The sequence below is a fragment of the Saccopteryx bilineata genome, chromosome 6 (assembly GCF_036850765.1).
Source record: "Saccopteryx bilineata isolate mSacBil1 chromosome 6, mSacBil1_pri_phased_curated, whole genome shotgun sequence".
Lineage (NCBI taxonomy): Eukaryota > Metazoa > Chordata > Mammalia > Chiroptera > Emballonuridae > Saccopteryx > Saccopteryx bilineata.
Window position 1 is genome coordinate 171504606 of NC_089495.1, and position 23747 is coordinate 171528352.

A 23747-nucleotide genomic window follows, 5' to 3' on the forward strand; every position below is an offset into this window, starting at 1 on the left:
TATTGTGACATGTTCTTCCTTGACCTCAAATATTTTATATAATGGTTGGGAAAATAAGACACATATACATAAGAAAGTATAGCACAGTAAAGTGAATGCATGAATGTCCATTCAGTGTCCGCCATGTCCAGGCACTGTGCTAGTTCTGAACACTTTGTGGGAAGCTCCTAGCCTCTGGTGACAGACAGAAAATCAATATTTAAAAAGGGACAATGCCACAATGAGATATAACTTACATCTGTCAGAATGGGTATTATAAAAAAGATGAGATAAATTCTGGCGAGGATGTGGAGAAAAGGAATCCTGGGTACTGTTGGTAAGAATGCAAATTGTTGCAGCCACTGTGGAAAAAAGCATGGAGGTTCCTCACAAAACAAAAATAGAACTACCGTATGACCCAGCAATTCCACTTCTGGGAATACACCCAAAGGAAACAAAAACACTAACTTGAAAAGTTACCTGCACCCTCACTTTCAGAGCCACATTATTTATAATAGTTAAGAGATGGAAACAATCTAAGTGTCCATTGCTGGGTGATGAATGGATAAAGTTTATCTATTAGGTATAAAATGGAATACTATTCAGCCATAAAAATAAGAGAATCTTGCCATTTGTGATGACATAGATGGACCTTGACCATATTATTCTAAATGATACGTCAGGCAGAGAAATACACATACTGTGTAATCTTACTTATATATGAAGTCTAAAAACAACCAAATCAAACCAAACCCAAATGAATAGAAAAGTAGATAAAACTTGTTACCAGAGACATGGGGCAGGGAGGTGGAGGCATTGGAGGAAGGTGGTCAAAAGGTATAAATTTTCAGGTGTAAGATAAATAAGTACTAGGGATGTAATGTACAGCACGATGACTATGGTTAGCACTGCGGTATGATACATAAGAAAGCTGTTAACAGAGTATATCCGAAGAGTTCTCACCACGAGGAAAATTTCTTTTTCTTTTCATTGTAACTCTATGAGATGATGGATATTAATTAAACAGATTGTGCTAATCATCTCAAAACATATGTAAGTCAAACCATCATGCTGTACACCTTAAGCTTATATTGTATAATGCTGTATGTCAATTATATCTTCATAAAACAGAAGAAATAAATAAGGGAGGGCTGTCATGAAAGGGGAGCTAGGATTAATCTACCAAAGGGGGCGTGTCTCAGACTGTAATCCTCAAACCCCCTGTGTCAGAACCATGTGGGGCGTACTGACAAATGCAGATTCCTGGCCTCAGCCCCAGCTCTCCTTGAATCAGCCTCTTAGAGGTTGTGAGCCTGAGAATATGCACTTAAGACAACATGATGATTCTTCTGCACATGATGTTTGAGCACATGGCTGGATGTGCAATAAATAATGATGTCAGACAGGACCCAGAAATGTACATCCCATGGGCTTATCCAATCTGTAGCCAAAAGCTTAAGCCAAGCTGGTCCAGGGGAGTCATTCTAACTTCCTGCACGGCACTCGGGTGTTTGTTAAAATTGCAGCTTTCCAGGCACGATCCTGGAGATTCTGAGTCATATACCTGACGTGGGCTTGGATATCCATTTTTAACAAGCACTCCAGGGATTCCAATCACAGGGTGTCCTCGGGTTCCTACGACAGTGATGTAACCGAATTTTGGTGTAAGTTGAAACACACCTTAGCCTAACACAAATGAAACACTTGTGCTTTTAACAGTCCAAAATGGCGTGGGTAAGCATACTGGGGGATGCCAACTCCCTCACTCATCTCTGGCATTACTACGTATTCTTCTGCCGCGTGCAACCAAACTAGTTCGCCAGCGTAGTCCATTAGTATGATGCTAACGGTGTAAGCTGAAACACTCACGTCTCAATTTTTAAAAGTTTTTATGGGAGTGAGTGTTGTAAACTCAAAACATTGTATGTCAAGACTGTTGTAACCCAAGGACCCCTTGTATTAGGAAATTTGAAAAACACTGGTCCAGGGGGTCATTAACAATCTCTTAGGAAGTGGCATTTTCAGCCAACATCAAGGGGATGAGTGAAAAGACAGGTAAGGCGATGGTTCTTGGGGAGAGATGGTTCTGGAGCAAAGGATTTAGAGGTAGGAGAAAACAAGTATTGTGCAGGTGATAAGCTTAAGAAAACACAGGAAGGCAAGAGCCCCTACATATTGGAGGGACAGCCAGGAATTATAAGGCAGGAGATGATGGCAGGGCGTTCACCCACATTAGAACACAGGGACTTGATCTCAGGACAGCCAGTAAGGGCAGAGTGAGATGTGACCCGATCTTTATAAACAATTCCATGGAGAATGGAATTGAGACATATGGGACTGGAAGGCAGGACCACACTAGTCAGGGGCTGCTGTAGGCATCTAGGTATGACCATAAGGAACAAAGCTGGGAGCTGTTATAGACCATGCATGAGTAAGTCCCAGGAGAATTATCAATGAAAGCTGTTATATTCGTGCGGCTGGCTCCAATCACTTATAGGAAACTGCGATGGTCTAGAGATAAATAAACTCAGAGTAGACCAATTGGCTCTTGGTTTGGAGCAAACACCCAGAGATCCAAGTGCAAATCAGGATTTCCAGAGGAGACTGAGGATGGTTACATTTTCATCTGGAAAGGCCAGGGCTCCAAAGAAAAAGGTCACTTAGGACACTGTGGAGAAAATCCTGGACAGACATGGCAGTTGTCTTGAGCAAGGAGAATGTGGCAAAGCCGGTCTGTAGCCTAGGAAGAGATTGCCTTCCTGTGGCTGAAAGAACAATATTGCACCAGGTGGGCTCAGGAAGGGCTGTTTCTTATAAAGCCGGTCCTGGCAAGTGAATCGTATGCTTTAGATGATTGTCCTGTGTATAATGAGCAGAACTGGATCTCCCACAGAGCCCCACATTTGCCGTAACTTAGAGTTGGTTTACCAACTTCTCGCTAAGAAGAATAAAATTTTGACTTTTTTTTTGAGTTCTCTGTGAGGATTGCCTCTCACCATTGTCTTTCAGAGTTCTACCATTTATGTTATCAAATTCTCCTGGACCCAGTTTTCCTTCTAACGATCAAGGAAGCAAAGGGAATTTAGGCAAGAACATGCATCTTTAGAAGACTTGCAAACTGAAAGGCTTTAAAGAGGTTGCAGTGTAAAGATTTGGAGGAATGACTTCTGCTAACACCTGGTAAATCCTAGAAGCCAACAGCATTTAACCCCTGCATTGAGAGGTATGACCTTTATGTGAACAGAGTGAGGTGTGTGACCCTGAGCATGCAGCTTCATTCGTCTGGGCTGCGTTCTCCTTGTGCAGAAGAAGAGATGCTTGCAGCATAGCAAGACCAGTCTGTTCTGTTTTCTTTTTTTTTCTTTTTGTATTTTTCTGAAGTGAGAAGCAGGGAGGCAGAGAGACAGACTCCCGCATGTGCCTGACTGGGATCCACCTGGCATGCCCAGTAGGGGGCGATGCTCTGCTCATCTGGGGCATTGCTCCGTTGCAGCTAAAGCCATTCTAGCGCCTAAGGTGGAGGTCATGGAGCCATCCTCAGTGCCTGGGCCAACTTTGCTCTAATGGAGCCTTGGTTGCGGGAGGGGAAAAGAGAGACAGAAGAAAGGAGAGGGGGAGGGGTGGAGAAGCAGATGGGTGCTTCTCCTGTGTGCCCTGGCTGTGAATTGAACCTGGGACTTCCACACACTGGGCTGATGCTCTACTGCTGAGTGAACTGGCCAGGGCCCCATCCGTCTTCTTTTGGCTTTAAAATCCAGAGTCTATTCTCTAAACTTGGACAGGATTAAAAACCACTTACAAAGGTCTAGATTATTTTCAGTCTGAGAAAAAGAAGGCATTTGTAAGTCAAGCTGGTTCTTTCTCCACAGTCCCTATTGGTCTAACACTTATAAACTGAGAGAAAAACCAGTTTACATGCTGCTCTGGTGTAATTGTGATGTGTAAAACCTCATTTTGAAGAAATCAAACCCAGATTTTGTGCATAGCTTTTGAGGAAGAGTCAATTTATTCACTACAGCCTATTGTCCTGGGCAGAATGAGTGGTGAGACCTTCTGTCCAAGTGAAGTTGAGCCAAGTGAAGACACTGGAGTTGGAGCCCAGGATCCCTAGTGTTTGAATCTCAGGTCTGCTATTTTCCAAGCATGTGAAATTAGATAAGTTACTTTAACAATCCGAGGCTCAGAGTTCTGATCTATAAAATGGGATAAGGCCTTAGAAGTTTGTTATAGGGGGTAAATGTAGATTACCATGTGACAAGTTACTAGCATGATACTGAATATTTAATAGTTTATTATTATTATTATTAATAATAAAATCTACCTAATATATTGATCGTCAATGTAAGTTAGAAGAGAATAGAAACTATTTCCCAGGTAAAGTATTGGTCACACTATTTAAAAGTAAATTAAAGTTTTTCAGCTTTGAGGCATATTCAACCCTCAAATAAACACATCCAATTAAAAATGCGCTTTCCTATAGGCATGATAGCTTCGAAGCAGACTTGCAATATACCAGGAAGTCACAGGAGACCCATTGGTGATCTAACTTTCTAGCTTTCTGATAAGACAATAGAGATCAATAGGAGCTAAGTGATTGCCCACTTGTTGAAAGACACTAGTAATTCTCTCTGTTGTACCTATCTTCTTTATTTATTAAGAAAACCTCAATTTTATTCAGAACGACAATGTTATCAGCTATAAAACTACATTTCCCAGCTACCCTTGCAGTCTGGGGTGGTCCTCCAACAGTGTTGGTCAATGAGAAATAGGCCACTGGGTGGAACGTTTGGAAAACTCTTTAAATGAGCTGACTCAGCTGGTGGATTTCTTTTTCCTCTTTGCTCTTCTCTTTTTTTCTGCCTGAAATGTAAACAGGATGACTGTAGAGAATATGAAGGTAGAAATGGAGAAATTTGGAAATAAACTGGATTCCATGATTCCTGGTGGTAACCCCATACCTGCCCTGGACTCTTTACCTCTGTTGTATCTTTCACATGACAGAAAAAAAACAAAACAAAACTCTGTTTGGTTTAGCTGTTGTTATTCAAAGTTTACGTTTTTGATCTAGCACATTCTGCACAACAGTACCCTGATTCACAGGTTCATAGAATCACTGCCTTACTGGGAGCCACACACCCCAGTGCACAGACCAGCAATGAGCTGGCTGCTTATGTAGTGCCTGGAGTGGAGCTGAATAAAACTCCTGGGTCATTTTGTTGCAGGAAGTGACCCCATGGAGGATAGACACTCAGATAACTCAATCAATAAAGGAAGGAGAATTTATTAAGCCGGTGGAGCACGTGGGACTTGTAGCTCCAAAACATGGGCTCCCTGAGGTTGACTTTCTTACAGGTTCTATACCTTCACAGTATCTAAGCAATGGGCATGTGATCTCTTTGTTTAAGGTTTCCCAGGACTCAGGGAGAGGGGAGGGAAAGCTTCGGTGGGGTCAGCAAGTGGGAAGGGGTTTCCAGATCACTGGCCATAGTTACATACAGATCTTGCTGCTCTTGTTTTGTATTGTAGCTATGGGATATAGATAATTTATCATAGGTTGACTCAGTTACCCCAGCTGGCTCCTTTCCCTTGTATTCTTTTTGTTTCTTCCTTCTCAGGAAAGAGAAAGCCTGCCCCTCCTTCCACAATTCATTCCTCGGGATTTGTGGGATTTATATTCAGTAGCTCTTGATGAAGAGCTATCATTTTCAAAACTCTCCCTAGTGCTCAACTTCACTAGTTATCAGGGAAATGCAAATTAAAACTACCCTGCAATTCCACTGTACAGTTATAATGATGGTCAAGTTCAAAAGACTGACAACACCCAGTGTTGATGGAGATGTGGAACAACTCTAACTCCATACACTGCTGGAGGAAGTGTCAGTGGGTACAGCCCCTTTGGAAAACGACTCGGCAGTATCTACTAGAACTGCACATATGTGTACCTCAGACTCAGCATTGTGACTCCCTAGTAAGCCCCCAACAGAAATATGTCCATAGCTTCCCCAAAAGACAAGAATGTTCATAGCAATATTACTTCTAATAAGCCCAAAGTGGAAACAACCCAAGTATCCAATTATAACAGAGTAATATTCCACAATGAATATGAATGACCTATAACCACTCACAAAAGCCTGGAGGAATCTTCCAGACTTTCAGTAAAAGAGGACAGACTGGTATTTAGGAAACAGTCTGCTTTGATTTGGGTCCTGGTTGCATGCGTCTGTTAACTTGGAAGAAATCATTGAACTATACTTAATATTTGTACACTCTTCTCAGTTTCTATTATACATTGATAAAGAGTTTACATGTAAAATTCCATCCTCTGGAAGGTCAATTTTGGAAACATTGTTCTAGCCTAACTTATGGGCCACTTAACTACAGATGGTCTTTTGAACCTAAAATTTGCCATTTTATGATATCTGCTCCTCAAACCTCACTCAGCTCTCTAGAAAAACACAGAAAGCCCCAAGTCATAGAGAGAATTCAAAGTATTTGAAAATGGCAGGTACCCCTCTTCCTCACCCTACACGTATCCACTAAAGAAATTCTTTGAAATTTTTCTAATATTGGTCACTTGGGGAAATGTGAACAATATTCCTTGTTGCTCAAGAGTTATTTCAAGCATTTGGCAGAGGAGAACTTGATGAGATTGGAAACTGGTGGTGATGGGCAGGATGGAGGAAGGGCTTCCTCCCCCCTACCCCCTGCCACCGAGCCCTGGGGGTGGTGGTTCTCCTTCTTCCGTGGTCCTGGTGGGCATCCATGGAGAGGGACACGGGATAATTGGCTTACTGCATTCACATTGCTTTGTAAAAGTATTTCATTGGGCCTCTGGGAGGGAAAGAGCCCTTGACCACTGTCACCGAGGACTCCCAGCCTCCTTGTCTCAGGACAGAGTACCCTGAGCAGAGTATCCTACAGACAAGCTGTAGGAACTGTTCCTGGAGTCTGTCCCTCCTTGTCCCTCAGGACTCTCTCCTGGGGCTATTTCATGCTGCCCAGTGGTTAACTGCTGGCTGCTGGAGCCTCTTTGCCACAGGTGCAGAACGCCCAAGGTAACTGGAGTTTACATCCCTAGGGCATGGCTCTTGGCCAATGACTGGTGAGCACAAGAACTTGGCAGCCAAGCTCCCTCACCTTGAGGGAGAACAAACTCTGAGGCATAAAAATGTATCCTCCAGAGCTCCCCAGGGGGTCAGGTTGAGGCCAGAACTTCTCTTGTTTCTAACCTGCATCCTTTTTCTTTCTGGTCTCTCCTGCGAGTCCTTCCTGAAGAAGCTGCTTGCAGGAAACTCATCTCAAGAGTGTGCTTCCAACTCAGGCAGTTGGTGTTCTGAGGGATTTTAGGACTGGCTCCCATGATGGGCTCGAACCCCCTACTGCCAGTGGTCATTCTTCATTGCAATGACCATGTTCTGACCTGTGGTGGCGCAGTGGATCAAGAGTTGACCTGAAACACTGAGGTCGCCGGTTCAAAACCCTGGGCTTGCCTGGTCAAGGCACATATGGGAGTTGATGCTTTCCGCTCCCCCTCCCTTCTTTCTCTCTCTCTCTCTTTCTGTCTCTCTTCTCTAAAATGAATAAGTAAAAAAAAAGAAAAAAAAAGATCAAAGCAAAAATAAGTGACATAGACTAAAAAAAATTAAAAAAAAATTCATAACCATGGCTCTAAAACAAAGTGTGTCTACGTGGTGTCTGCACTCTACTGTAAGGAGAGCTGTAAGTGAGTGCTCAAGAAAGTTGGTGTAGAGCCTGTGACTCTGTGCAGAGACCCAGCGGCCTTTCTCCATGACTATGATTTAGTTAGGTTGTCCCTTTGCATGCGGATAGGCCTGGGCAAGTGGCTTCTTGCTTGCTAAAATCCAAGGAGACTTTGAGTCAAGTTCTCCTCTCTTCGATTTAAAAGGAGGCCACACAGCCCTTCGCGCTTTGGGAGCACGCCCGTTCCCTGTGCTCTGCCAGCCTCTGCAGCAGGCAGCAGGCTCCCTTGTGTATCTGCTCCCAGCTGGAGCGAGAAGCCAGCTCAGGCTCCAGGGCTCAACAAACTCTGAGATGAACAGTTTCACCTTCAGGAAATGCATATAATCTGTGAATAAGTGTTGGTCTCTGCCCTTGATAGGAGCCTTTTGACCAGTGTCCAGCTTTGGGTGTCCTAACATTTACACCTGACTTTTCTCAGAAGAGTTGAAGTTTGGCTTGGAACAGAGAGAGGAGTCACTCCCAGTAAGGGGCCCTATCTGTGAAAGGAGGAAAAATAGGCCTTCTCTGCTGGAAGGCAAAGGGTTGGACTAGATACGCTTTGAAGTCCCTTCCTTTTCTAGCAATCAACTCTTGCCTTTTTTGCAAGTGGAAAAATGCATGTGTGGAGAGAGAGACAAGTAGGGCTACCTGGAGAGCCATGCTCAAAGCTCCAGTTGCCTGGCAGCAGCCGAGGAGTGGGGAGTGGGGACTCAACAAGTTGCTGGTGCCGCATTCTCAGACAGCTTCCCACACGGTGGGCATCTGCACTCACACTGAACGCGTAGTGCCTGAAGCCCATGGGCTCCCTGCTCAAACACAAAGCCTGCCTTTGGCCTGCATTAAGAGAATATAGATAGCAGGTGGGCAAGTACCTTGGCTGATACACCCCAGGTGTGCTCAGCAGCTGTGCTATGTGGCCTCTCTGTGGGATGGTAAGAACAGAGTGGGCGGTCTCCTCTACCTGTACCTTGGAAGGTTTCCCAATAAAGCCCACTTCTTTGTCTATACTGAGTGACTTCGCCTGCCTTGTCTCAGTGTTTAGAAGTGAATTCACCTTATATAATAACACATCTTGAGTGGAAGCACCCTGTTTGACACATGTCCTGAAACACCTGCTAGACACCCGGCGTGGCAATGGTTTCTTTCATCCGGCTGACTGTGAGTATTATTGGAGTAAAACAGTCAAGGACGAAGGAATCATCCAGAGGATAAAGAGAAGTTTGTATAAAGAAAAAAAAAAACCCTACATGCCCCCACCTGGTATCTGAGTGAGTAGCTGATACGTGTGGTTGGATGCTGGGGTGGAGTACTCTCCTAGGGATGGAGTCTCCCAGGGGCTGCTGCATTAACATTTCTTTTCTGGTCAGGAAGGGAGGACGAGTAAACAGGCTCAGCTAAAGCTTGCCTAGAAGGACAGGTCATTAAAAAAAAGATGTTTCTCTATATCTAAAATTCATGGAGAGATTCTGAGACGTGTTGTTGAGCCAAGTTCATTGATATGAGAGTGAACACCTCCAGACTCTTCTTTTTTTTTTTTTTTTTTCATTTTTCTGAAGCTGGAAACAGGGAGAGACAGTCAGACAGACTCCCGCATGCGCCCGACCGGGATCCACCCGGCACGCCCACCAGGGGCGGTGCTCTGCCCACCAGGGGGCGATGCTCTGCCCATCCTGGGTGTCGCCATATTGCGACCAGAGCCACTCTAGCGCCTGAGGCAGAGGCCACAGAGCCATGCCCAGCGCCCGGGCCATCTTTGCTCCAATGGAGCCTTGGCTGCGGGAGAGGAAGAGAGAGACAGAGAGGAAAGCGCGGCGGAGGGGTGGAGAAGCAAATGGGCGCTTCTCCTATGTGCCCTGGCCGGGAATCGAACCCGGGTCCTCCGCACGCTAGGCCGACGCTCTACCGCTGAGCCAACCGGCCAGGGCCAGACTCTTCTTAAGTGGGAGAGCTTCTTAGTGACCAACTGAGTTTTAAAGAACTCTCATGAAGGGGAAAACCTTGCTTTCAATGTTTGGGAGAGCCAGGTTTTCATTAAAATCATGTATGAACCACAGGAATTCTCCTTTTTCCTCTGTCTATAGGATCATCAAGTGGGCTTACTGTAGTTGTGTGTGTGTGTGTGTGTGTGTGTGTGTGAAAGAGAGAGAGAGAGAGAGAAAGAGAGAAAGAGAGAGAGACTGATTTAGGGCCCATGGTTCATTTAGAGACGCCCACCAGAGTTCATTGACCCTGACCATTCACAGGCTCTTGCACCCACTTTTGCCTCACGGACACCTGGTATTGGGTGGAGAGACATGTGTTAGCCCACCCTGCAGAGCTGGCCCTCGGCCCGGCTGGAAACATACTTAGCCTCTAAAGCCAGAGCAAACACTCCAGCTGCCTCTGGAGCAGCGGCGGATGTCCCAGAATGCCTCAGGGTGCAGTTGCCGTACAAATCCGTGGTTGCCTGAAAGGGAAGATATCAGAAATGAGTTGCACTATTTTGAACATCAAAATAGTATGGAGCAGAGGATAATCTGTTTTTTTTTAAACTTAAACTCTGCCTTCTTCTGATAAAGATTAAGATGAAGCTAAGGATAACCTTAGCACCCATGTATCTATTTTGCCATACATTTTATCTGATTTTCTTAGTAACCTATGCAAAAAGGAACACAATCAGTTAAAGTTACAGAGTCTACAAGATAAAAGCAAGCCAGCTGCCCAGAGAAGCATATCTTCAGCTATTCCAGGGACCTGGGGGACATTTATTTTCTGGATCCTAAAATGAGTCACAAGTCAGTATCACCACCACGAAGTCAATACCATGGTGGGTTTTGTGGTGTTGGCATCTGCTTTTGCATCAACATTTCTTTTCTGTTCAGGAAGGAAGGGCACTCTCAGGGAGGGACAAGTAAACAGGCTCAGCTAATGGTTGCCTACAAGGACAGGCCATTAAAAAGAAAATATATCTCTATATCTAAACTTCACAGGGAGATTCTGAGACATGTTGAGCCAAGATAACCAATATGAGAGTGGTCACCTCCACACTCTTCTTGAGAGGGAGATCTTCTTAAGGATCAACTGAGTTTTAAAGAACTTTCACAAAGAGAGAAACCTCCCTTTCAATGTTTGGGAGAGCTAAGTTTTCATTAAAATCATATATTATAAATGAACCACAGGAATTGTCCCTCTTCCTCCGTTGGTAGGATCCTCAAGTAGGCCTATTATTTTGAGGAACAAAGTATCAGGGAGGTTTAAAGGCATCTATTGGAAAAAGAATTATAATATTCAGAGGGAACTCAAGGCCCTTTCAGCTCTAGCAAAAAGAGTCATAGAGAAGTTAGGGACAAAGTGACACCATTGGAAGGCCCTTGGGGCAGGGAGTTGAGTTTCTGGGGGGGTGAAAGAAGCACCTTTATCACCGTCCCTTCCTGTTCTGCTCTTCCCCCGTTTGGCCTATATCTCTCATAGGGTAAGAGAGGCTGAAGCCTACTTTGGTCAGGAGGAGCTGGCACACTCTCTGTCGTCCCCAAGACCAAGTGGGAGCCTAGGAGGGCTCATGGGGGAGCCAGGTCGAGGACTGAGTCTCCCATAGGCAATGGGATCTCCAGGCTCACCTGAGGGCCTGGCCAGCTCACCCAAGCAGAGCCCTGGTGGGAATTTGGAACAGAGCACTTGTTGGTAACAATGAGTGTGTTCCGAGCTGCTGCCCTCCTCTCCTGGGAATCCCCACTGAGGTGGTGGCCAGGCAGAATGTGACTAACTCAGCGGCTCTATTGAACCACGTACTAAATTCCTGGCTTGGCACTCTGGGAAAGGGCTGATCTGTGAGTGAAATACTCAGAGAGAGAGATCCAAAAAGGTTTGTTACACTCTACTGATATTTACTTCCAAGGGGCTTAGAAAATTCACCATTATACCTAGGAAGGAAGAGCTGCTCATAAAACTGCAATAAGCAATCTGAGCTGGTGGATTTTTTTTTAACGAGATAAAGAGAGAGAAAGGGAGAGAGATGAGAAGCATCAAGTCATAGTTGTGGCACTTTAGTTGTTCATTGATTGCTTCTTATACGTGGCTTGACCAGGAGGCTCCAGCTGAGCCAGTGACCCCTTGCTCAAGCCAGTGGCCTTGGGCCTCAACCCAGTGATCTTTGGGCTCAAGCTAGCAACCATGGGGATATGTCCATGATTCCACGCTCAAGCCGGTGACCTCGGGTCTCGAACCTCCATCCTCAGGGTCCCACGTTGATGCTCTATCCACTGTGCCACCTGGTCAGATCTGAGTCTGTGATTCTTAATCTTTTATTTTGTTTTCTCAATCACTGAACTATTTTAAACTACGACGAAAAACCACTACTCTTTCCCTGAGAAAGTATACATGTGTGCTCGATTTGGGGAGGTTTACAGACCCCAAAATGCCCATCCATAGATGTTACTTAAAAATTATTATAATACATGGATGGGTTCTTAGCTCAGATGGGGTGGGGATGCAGCGACCCAGTTCTTTATATTAGTTCTCCTTATTAGTGACCTTCTGGGACAACTTTTTGATAAACCACACTTTGTATATAAACCATTATTTATATATCAAAACAATAAATTTCAAGAAAGACAATCTGTGAAAAATGAGATGCGAGTGGGACATCAGGCCCTTGCTTTCAATCTGCACATCTCACAGATATCACAGATATCTCTGCTTGGATGACAAAGCCTTATCAGGATGCAAGAGAATGGATCTCCCCTCAGAACATCCCCTGACTTTTTAGGGAAGTGGGTAGCTTCCTTCCCTTGAAGTCACAGTGCCCATGCATGACATCACAGTGCCCGTGCATTCCTCAGCCTCCCAGAGGGCCAGTGGCTGCACTCACCACTCCGGCCTCGGGGTTCCTCTTCCTCCCATTGCTGAAGGTGGAGGCCAGGGTGGAGGAGCAGCTCTCGTCGTACAAGGCTGTCCTGCCGTCGTTGATGGCGGAGTTGATGGAGATGGTCCACATGCTCGAGGCATAGCCATCGCAGTTGCAGTCGTCATAGCTGCCACCATCCCCGGAGGCCCACACATAGATGCTGCCTTTGCCGCCTCGGCCCTAGGGAGTTCAGAAGACATACTGCCACCTCGCATGCCTGTGAGCACCAGGGCTTTAAGGGGGTCCTGCCAGGGGTTGGGGGTCCAGGTCTGGGGAGAAAGATGGAGGGAGAACTGGACTTGGGTTTCATTAGCAGCTCATCCAAATGACTGGATTTGGTTCTGTCTGCCATGGAAACCATCATCCTCTAGTTGGGCACTGTGTTTTGTTTTTTCAGAAAGTAGTCAACATATAAAGTCATCCAAATTTACAATTTAAGATGGAAGAATCTCTGTAACATTTACAAATAAACTACTTTTAAAAAATCAGAAAGAAAAATAAAAAAAAAATCCCCCTAGGCCTAGGTGCAATCATTGTTATCCAATTCTTATGTATCTTCAGATATTTTTCAGCAAAAATGTAAGTATATGTATATATTTATACTTAGCTATATAAGATAGAAAAAATTTATATCTTTTATATATAGTTATATACCTTTTATAAAAATGACATATATAGATATTATAAGTATAAAGTATACATTTTATGCCAAAATATAGAAATATTATAAATCACATATGTATATATATCTTCATATATATAATATATATGTAATATTTATGTACACATACACATATGTACATGTTCAGGGTAGGGCAAAAGTAGACTTCCAGTTGTGAATACACTAAACAGAATTTATTTTTTTATTATTATTTATTAACTATTATATTGTTTTCCATATGAATAACTGTAAACCTACTTTTACTCTGCCCTGTATATACATATAAACAAACACATATTAGATAATGTATATATATGTGTGTGTATATATATATATATACATATATCTGTTTGTCTATATACATGTATATATTTTTTACCCAATTGGATCATACTAGAATTCTTTTAAACATGATACTATATGACATTTTACTTCTGCAGGGGAACACCAAATATAGGAAGAAACTCTCCTATATGATCAGGTAAAACAGAGCAAAAATAACTTTAAACATATAACAATATGCATAGTGTTATAACCATATGTTAATTAGTTATGTGTCAAGCTTGTCATAAATACCTATAGTTAGTGTTTTTTTTTTTTTTAATTAATGAGAGGAGGGGAGACAGATTTCTGCAGGCGCCTCAACTGGGATCACCTGGCAAGCCCATTAGGGGGCGATGCTCTGCCTATCTGGGGCCCTTGCTGTGTTGCAAGAAGAGCCATTTTTTAGCACCTGAGGCAGAGGCCATGGAGCCATCTCAGCTCCTGGGGCCATCTTGCTCCAATCGAGCCATGGCTGCACTAGGGGAAGAGGAGAGAGAGAGAGAAAGAAGTGAGAGGGGGAAGGGTGGAGAAGCAGATGGGTGCTTCTCCTGTGTGCCCTGGCCGGGAATCAAGGCCTGGACATCCACACGCCAGGCAGATGCTCTACCACTGAACCAACCAGCCAGTGCCACTTTTCTGGTTTGAATGAAACTTCTTTTGCTGTTTCCTGTCTTCTAGGAGTATTTTCTTCACTCACCACCCAGAAGGCCATTCCCTCTGGTTTCCTGTGTTCTGATCCAGGGTGATAGGGCTGCAGCTACTCTGCTCCCCTGTGGGCTGAGTGGAGGTGAGCAGCGGCGTGTAGCCTCCCCCTTCTCCATAGCCTGGCCCAGGCCATTAGGCAACCCTCTAGGGGCAAGAAGACAGACAGAAGCTATGGCATGAAAAGATTGTCCCTGCATAGCTACCAGGGATCCATGGTCTTGACTTGGTGGTTTTTAAGGGTGGAGATGCCAGAGGAAAGAAGATGACACTCGACAACCGCCAACGTCTCTCTGCCTCCTTCCTGACCATGAGAAATGACGTTTTGATTGCTTCTAACAGGACTTGAAGTTAATTAGCCTGTGATCGATTGAGTTGATACGTTAACAAAGATTTATTCAACCATTAGCTGAGAACTGTCCTCCAGGTCTTTGGCAAATCTATACGGAAAAACTCCATCCAAATAAGCAACTGCTTTCAGAAAACAGGACAGAGAGAGAAATGGATCATCCTTCCAGCTGGTATAGGGCAGTGGTCCCCAAGGCCCGGGCCATGGACCAATACCAGTCCGTGGGCCATTTGGTACCAGTCCGCAGAGAAAGAACTTACATTATTTCAATTTTATTTATATTTAAGTCTGATGATGTTTTATTTTAAAAAAATGACCAGATTCCCTCTGTTACATCTGTCTAAGACTCACTCTTGATGCTTGTTTCGGTCACGTGATACATTTATCCGTCCCACCCTACAGGCTGGTCTGTGAAAATATTTTCTGACATTAAACTGGTCTGTGGCCCAAAAGAGGTTGGGGACTACTGATGTAGGGGATTGTGTTCTCAAATAGATCCAGATGTGGGCTCAATGTCAAGAAATGGCACCTTTTGAAAGTGAAACAGATTTAAACCAGGGCCAAAGGGTCTTTACCCAATCAGTTCACAGGGGGCTGCTAGCTTTGCTCAAAGAATCAGTGCTAGAAGCGCTCTCTGAGCACAGGCCTCCAGGAGCCCTACACACTGCTGCTCTCTCTCAGAACTCTGCACTATGGAAACAAATCCGGGGGTCCCTGCTGGTTGACAACAGCTATGGCCCAGTCAAATTCACTGCCACAGTGGATGCCATTAACTTCCACACTTGTGAGGGAGGTCATTCTAGACCAGTCTGTGGCTTCCTCCCTAGCTGACCACAGATATATGGGTGAGGCCGGCTGACATTAGCTGAGGCTGGTCTGGATTGGCAGAACAACCCAGCTGATGTGTATGCAGACTGTAAGCAACTTAAATGATTGTTATTTTAAGCTACTGAGTCTTGGGGCAGTTTGTTATGTGGCCTAGTTCACTGATACAGAAAGAGCAACTCTGAAGGGTTAGCAGCAAATATTTGTATTGGAGTGTAAGATTTGCCCACAAGAATATTTTGATTCCTATGACTTTTAAGCTTCATTTTCTAAGCAAAATAGACCATGTGAGGCAATAATAATTACATCTTTGTTTCTCATGACTGGGTATTAGCACCAAAGAGTCCCTGGTTCCAAAGTAAGATGGACCAGGGAGGAGAAAACCCTCATTCTTGGCTCAGATCAGTGGGGAGAAGGCGTCTCTAAGAGGACTGAGAGCTGGTTATGGGATGAGTCTGTAGTGGAATGCCATTTACCTGTTGTAAAAATAATATAAGCAGAGTCACTTTACAATGGGGCCAGAACTGCCATCCTAGAAGGTCTGCCTTGCACCTCTCACTCCTCAGACCTTTAGAATGTTAAAACAGGGTAAAATAACCTTTGGACTGGGCCTAAAGCAAATGCTTGCAAACAACAACAAGAAAACCAATTAGCATCACTATGTTAGTGCATCTGCACCTATGGAAATTCCTTCCTTCTATTGACTTAAATGTCTCCCTTCCCTTTCTCATAAATACCCCTTGCTTTGCCTCCTAATCAGAACATTTTGGGTTTCTGCCTGAATCAGTGCTCCTGAATAGCTATTCTTTTGTATCTCAAATAAATGCTTGTTACCTCTCACTCTGGCTTTTTCTCTTTAGGTTAACATTGTTAAAACGATGCCCCAAGATCCAGTTCTGCCCCCAGCTTCACCTGAACAGAAACAGGGCAGGAATCAAGACACAACAACTGTGACCCCCAGTCAAACAATAATCAGTTGGAGAATACAACAGAAAAAACTGGGATGATAATCAGAGTAAGCACTTCTATGGCACTTACTGTATGTCAGAGACTGTTCTAAGTACTTTATATATTGACCTTTGAATCCTCACAGCAATCCTATGTGGCAGCATCACCTACACTGGCTACACGAAGGGTAAGTACTTAGGAAGAAACTGAAAAAGCAGAAAAAATAAAAAAAGAGCCAAGTACTGAAGAACACTTTGAAACTCTGTGGAAGGACAGATGACTTGGCCCACTGGAAAGATACATCAACAGGTCATGTTCTTGGATAGACAGCATCAAAGCATTGACAGTTTTCCCAAAGTTAACTTACGGATTGAACATCATACTAATGCATCTACTGATCATCTGAGATCCAGTCAGGCAAACATTGCCACACTGAGCAGTTCAACAGAGGGAATTTTTTTTTTTTAATCTTATTTTTATTAATTTTAATGCAGTGACATTGATGAATCAGGGTACATATGTTCCGAGAAAACATCTCCAGATTATTTTACCTTTGATTATGCTGCATACCCCTCACTTAAAGTCAATTCGTCCTCCGTCACCTTCTATCTGATTTTCTTTGTGCCCCTACCCTCCCCCCCACTCCCTCCCTCTCCTTCCTTGCCCCTTCCCCACCCCTCCACCCCACGCCCTGTTACCATCACATTCTTGTCCATGTAACAGAGAGAATTTTATCCAGGGAACAAAGAAGAGCCAGAAACTCCAAGAAGGCGAGGGAGGTCACCCAGAAAGTAAGTCGGGAGGAGATGGCTCAGAAGCCTGCACTGGGGGGTGAGAGCTGGTCCCATGAGGGTGGGCTGTCTTCTGGGGAATGTCCACCTTTTTTGCAGGGCATGGTCAGAGAACAGAATGGCAGTCAGATCAGACCAGCCTGCACTGTTGACATGGGAATTGCCTACTCCCCTTCTTCTCCCCTTCTACATTTTTTTCCCAAGTGAGAGGAGGGGAGATGGAGAGACAGACTCCCTCATACTCCCCAACTGGGATTCACCCAGTAACCTCTGTCTGGGGTCGATGGTCTGCCCATTTGGGGCTGCTTCCAACCGAGCTATTTTAAGTGCCTGAGGTGGGGATCCATCTTCAGCAGCTGGGCTGATGCACTCAAATAAATTGAGCCATGGCTGCAGGAGAGGAAGAGAGAGAGAGAGAGAAGGGGAGAAGCAGATAGTTGTCTCTGCTGTGTGTCCTGACAGGAATTGAACGCAGGACTTCCACATGCTGGGTCAATGTTCTACAGCTGAGCCAATTAGCCAGAGCTACCCCTTCTACATTTTTTAAATTGATGTATAATTGACATACAATATTATTATCATTTTTGAAGGTGGCAAGTCCATTTAGATAAAATTAGGTATGTGGTGCAAGTCCATTTTGAATTCTGTCTTTAAATCAGTCTTTTGTTGCTTGGGAAGATTTTTGCCTCTCTAGTTTTCCCACATGAGAATTTTTCACCTAGGTACTACTGATGGTATTTAACTACCATATTTTCTAACCAGGGGTATTTTGCGTCCAAGGGGGACCAAAATTGAGACAATTTTGGTGGTCACAACTGTGTGTGCTTGACAACACAGATCTACTACTAGCATTTAGTGGATCTACTACTAAACTTACAATGCATAGGACAGCCTCCTACACCCCCACAACAAAGAATGATCTGGTCCAAAGTGCCGGTAGTGCTGAGGCTGAGAGACTGCTCTAACCTGTTGGCAAATGGCACTGAGTTTGAAGCTGCTGGTTTCTAGGACATAGCCTAAAGAGCTTCTCACAAAACCAACCTTTAAAAAAAGTTCATGCAGATTTTGTATTGTGCTCATAATATAAAAATAATGTCACATATTGCTTTTAGGTATCAGTCTAGGTAAAGTTTCAGCTAGAACTGTGACTCTGCATGTCCCAAGCCCCTGGATCAGAGGAGGTGAAAATCCCACTTTGAGAGACTTGAGGCTAAAGTGAATCAGTCCCTGAACCCTAACCAATACACAGTGACCCAGGCTAATGACCAGGCCAGGACCTGGCCCAGGGCGTTACCTGCAGATGTTGGTGAGACCAGTCTTCTGGTATACCTTGCCTTTTCCTAGACACTCAACTATATTGTTTTATTTCAGTCATCTTGACATCTTAATATAACATTGATAGACTTAAAAAGTTATTGTATTATGAAAATCATATTCAGTGTAGAATAATTAGAATATAGATAACAAAGAAGAAAATAAAAATCTTTTATAATCTTCCATGACTAGAAAATCACTGTTGATATTTTGTGGATTCCTGTAAGTTTGTGGCCTTGCTTACAATATATTTCTAACTATCATTAGAATAATGTAATTATTCTTCTGCACCACAATTTTTTTTTAATTTTTATTTTTTGTATTTTTCTGAAGTTGGAAACAGGAAGGCAGTCAGACAGACTCCTGCATGCGCTCGACTGAAATCCACCTGGCACGCCCACCAGGGGGCGATGCTCTGCCCATCTGGGGCATCGCTCTGTTGCAACCAGAGCCAGTCTAGCGCCTGAGGCAGAGGCCATGGAGCCATCCTCAGCGCCTGGGCCAACTTTGCTCCAATGGAGCCTTGGCTGCAGGAGGGGAAGAGAGAGACAGAGAGGAAGGAGAGGGGGAGCGGTGGAGAAGCAGATGGGGGCTTCTCCTGTGTGCCCTGGCTGGGAATCGAACCCGGGACTCCCGAACGCCAGGCCGACGCTCTACCACAGAGCTAACCGGCCAGGGCTGCACCACAATTTTTTATTAGTCTCTTTAAATAGCCATTCGATAATTTACTCTTTTTCTTAGACATATGTGGAAGGTTATTTCTAAGTTTTCAAGTGCTGCAGTGAACAACATTTTATATATGTCTTTGTATCTCTATTTATTTCCTCAGGTAGAGTTTTTAGGAGAAGGAATCTTAGATGAAAAGGAGTGAATGTTTGAAGAGTCTTGATCCATATTACCATGCTATTGCTCTTTAGAAAGCTTGTTCACAATCTGTGTTTCATTAGCAGTGCATAACAATGCAACATCCAGCCCATTTGGACCAATATTTAGAATCATTAAAAAGAAAAGTTCTGTCAACTGGTAGGCAAAAATGTGACCTCATTGTTTGGAGTTATTTTTTTCCCATTAATAGTTGAATTTATCTTTATATATCTTTACTGCTCATTTGTGTTCTTGCTTTATAAATAGGAAAGCACCAAGCCATCAAAGATAATATCCTTTGCTTACTATTTTTTCTTTCATAATATTCTTTTTATTGATTTGTTAGCACTCTTTCTTTTTTATAATTTTATTTTTTTTTAATGGGGTGACATCAATAAATCAGAATACATATATTCAAAGATAACATGTCCGGGTTATCTTGTCATTCAATTATGTTGCATCATTCTTTTTATATTAAGGATCTTAACCAAATTTCTACCACCTATATTGCATATATATATTGACCTATATTTTTCTTCTTTTTTTTGTATATTGAATTTGGACTTGCAGAAGTTTTCCCACCTTTTTTTTGAGGGAAAATCTTTTTTTATTAATAAATACAGTAAAATAAATAGAGTGATGGTTTGTTGGAGAATAAAAACTCCAACAGAATCTTAATCTCTCTCCACACTGCCTCCAGCTTGCAGCTTCTGACTTTCTGCTGTTCCCTTTGGATGATCTTTGTCTTCCTGTCCAGTGGTACAGAAATTGTCTTAAACCCACTGTCCTTAGGAGCACCAACCTTGGCTTTTGACCTTTCCCCAGCTCCCAGAGCAGTGGCTTCTTTTATTTATTTATTTATTTATTTATTTATTTATTTATTTATTTATTTTTCTGAAGCTGGAAACGGGGAGAGACAGCCAGACAGACTCCCGCATGCGCCCGACCGGGATCCACCCGGCACGCCCACTAGGGGCGACGCTCTGCCCACCAGGGGGCGATGCTCTGCCTCTCCAGGGCGTCGCTGTGCCGCGACCAGTGCCACTCTAGCGCCTGAGGCAGAGGCCAAGGAGCCATCCCCAGTGCCCGGGCCATCCTTGCTCCAATGGAGCCTTGGCTGCGGGAGGGGAAGAGAGAGACAGAGAGGAAGGGGGGGGGTGGAGAAGCAAATGGACGCTTCCCCTATGTGCCCTGGCCGGGAATCGAACCCGGGTCCCCCACACGCCAGGCCGACGCTCTACCACTGAGCCAACCGGCCAGGGCCAAGCAGTGGCTTCTTTAGGGATCTTGTTCCCAGTCATCTTTTTGGCTGGGGAAGCCACACCATTCTCACCCTTGGTTACTATGGACTTTGAACTCTGAGCCTTAGCTTTGGTTTTCCTGTGGGTCTTAGCATGTGGGCTGTTCTTTTTGCCTTTAACGTCTGACTTCCCATGAGGTAGGAGGGGCCTTTGTGGTCTTGTGTGGCTGTCAGGGGCCCTCCTGGCCTTGCTCACTCTTGCTTCTCCATCCGTGGTCTGGCTACTTTTCTTGGGGGCTTTCTCCTTGGTCTCACCAGGTCTCCTGAGGGCCAGCATGATGACATAGTTGGTGTCATCCTGGGAAGGATTTATTGTTTTTTATATATATTATTATTTTTTATGTGCTCAAGCTAATTTGAAGCTGCCAGGGGCCACTTTGGCCTTGGCGATGGTAGGCCTGACAAGGAGGCCACTTTGCATGCTAGTGCCCTAGGCCCGCTTCAGCAGGAACATGAGCTCAGTGGCACCTACTGTAGGGTCCTTCCACAGGATATAAACCTTTAACAGCCCTGCCGAGCCACCGATGTGCCCGGTGCTGCTGTCCTGCATGCAGCGCCTCCAGCACCCTGCACAGTGAGGTGGGTGGCGGACAGCGCTCTGCTGGCGGTACGGCGATGCTATGGCTTGGGCCTGCCTTTTCAGTCCCAGACCACCTGGACATGGAGGTCATGGAGGTTAGGGAGACAGAGAAGGTGAAGGGGTTGTTAGATACCATGCTCCTGGGAGCCACTGCACAGGCAGATGCAGACCCAGACAGTCTCACTATATATTGATATTTTTATATCTATTCTTTTTTACAAATACATATTTTAAATATCATATAAAACAATGTGTTAATGTACAAATATTGCCTTTCTTCACTCACAATTCATGACATAATTTCATTCAAACTATTCACAAATGTCTTTGACATTTGTTTGTCCTCACTAGGTCATTGATTACCTTCCTGAGTCACCTGCAGCTATTCCGGGCCATTATGATAATCATTGGTGCTGTTTGCCAAATATTTCTAGCTGTCTACCCCCTGGGCCTATGAGAAAGTCCCCTTGTAGTTGGGTGGGGTCTTGTAAGCCATTAAATTAAATTAATTAATTTTTTGATGAGGGAGAGAGAGAGATACAGGAAGGGAGAGAGATGAAAAGCATCAACTTGTAGTTGCATCACTTTAGTTGTTCACTGATTGCTTCTCATACTGCCTTGATTGGGAGGCTCCAGCCGAGCTAGTGACCCATTATTCAAGCCAGTGACCTTGGGCTCAAACCAGCAAACTTGGGCTTCAAGCCAGCAACCTATGGGTCATGTTGATAATCCCATGCTTAAGCCAGTGACCCTGAGCTCAAGCTGATGAGCCTGTGCTCAAGCTAGATGAACCCATGCTCAAGCTGGTGACCTTGGGGTTTCTAACCTGGGACCTCAGCATCCCAAGTGGACGCTTACCCACTGTGCCACCACTGGTCAGGCTTGTAAGCCATTTTAATCAATGAATTGTGAGTAGGAATGACTTATCAGTTACTAGGCTGAACCAGTTACTGGTCAGTGCCAGATGCCACTCAGTTTTCACTGTCCCTCTGCACATTGACTGGCAATGTTCCAGATGTCAGCCCTGATCCCCAAGAGACTGTGACAAGCAGAGCCTCCTGTGATCATGATGAATGTGTAGCTGAATAAGAAATCTTTGTGATTTGAAGCTTCTGAGCTTTGGGGCTGCTTGTTACCACAGCATAAGGTAGCCTTTCCTGACTGATACAGTTCATCCTGCTCACTTCCATTTAGGTTATATGCAGAGCATCAAAAAAAGGAAATCTCTGAGTATTGCAGTCCCTGGAATTTTTATCCAAAACCACAAGTAGCCATTTGTATAAAATTAGCACGTTGCTTTTTTCACTTCTCCCTAGATGTATATTCTTACTCCTGAAAACTTAACCACCTACTGAATTGCTTTGTACTTTTTAAGTATGAGTAAAAACCTTCTAATTTGAAAGATGTTAAGTACTACACAAGTAGGGTGAATAGTACAATGACTCCCAATATTCATCATTCAGCTTTAACAATGACCAGACTAACAGGTTTTTTTTAAAAAAAGGTTTTATATAATAATACTTATTACTCATTTTTGTTAAATATTTTCCCTTTGAGTTATGCTTAGAAAGTTTCTCTCTGCCACAACAGCAGTGATGGAGTCATATTTCTGTGCAACTGTTTCATGTTTTCATTCTTTATCTGCTTCTCTGTACATGGCATGCTGACGGTGGTGGGGAAGCCACACAGGGCCCGAAGTGGGCGACGGGGAGTGGAGCCCCTGAGAGGGGTTGGGCTTACTTTCAGACAACTACTGGCCACACCTGTAGGGAGAGGGGATTGGTCCCAATCTATGTATCTTCAAGAATGGGTATTGAGACAGGGAATTGGGAGCAGGTAGTTAATTTGAGGGCAGGTAATCTCAAGAAGTGTTAGTGGGCGATGGGGGGGGGGCCTGAGAGAGAAGGGAGAAAAGGCAGGCACGTGCGAGCTGACGCAGATTCCCCTGTGGGAGCTGAGCTCAGTCCCCCTGGGGGCCCCAGGAACCTGCCACCAGGACAACGAGGCTGGCGGCTGCCCCTTGGATGTTAACGCCCCATGGAGCACACACTATGGAGTGTAATTACAGTGCCAAGAAGATGCCAAGGCAGAAGAGCAGGGAGGATGGTTGGCCTCGCTGGAGCTGTGTGCTGCAGCCCTCCACGGGTGCCACCAGGTTGGGGGGGGTGCATGGCGCCCCCATCAGGTCTAGTGGAGGTCCCCAGGAGTGGGGCAAGAGTGTCAGAATCTCCGAGAGGCAGGACAGAGGATGGTGCTGTCACCTGAACCCCACTAATCCCGCCTTCTATTTCTTATCAGAAGTGAGAGGAGGGCTTGTAGCTGCGACAACTGTTTCAGAGACTGAACTACACACTCCTTCCTGTGACAGCCTGTGCTCGGTGGAGAACCTTCGTTTGCTTTTAGAACATAAATCGGCTCGTGGAGGACTTCTGAGAGCTTGGCAGGAGGCATTCGTTGCCTGCCAGAGGCCTGCACTTGCTGCCACCGT

The 23747-nt window shown here is 44.5% G+C and overlaps 1 protein-coding gene and 1 pseudogene across 1 annotated transcript in view; both read right to left on the reverse strand.

The window, feature by feature from the left end:
- Positions 1–23747, reverse strand: part of PCSK2 (proprotein convertase subtilisin/kexin type 2) — a 338142-nt gene that overhangs the window by 18778 nt on the left and 295617 nt on the right. The window contains exons 9-10 of the mRNA XM_066235935.1: positions 12566–12781; positions 10065–10165 (exon numbers count right to left, since the gene is read on the reverse strand). Of these exons, the coding sequence (XP_066092032.1) occupies positions 10065–10165; positions 12566–12781 (317 nt within the window). The remainder of the gene's footprint in view (positions 1–10064; positions 10166–12565; positions 12782–23747) is intronic.
- On the reverse strand, positions 15885–22921 carry LOC136308388 (histone H1.8-like; annotated as a pseudogene).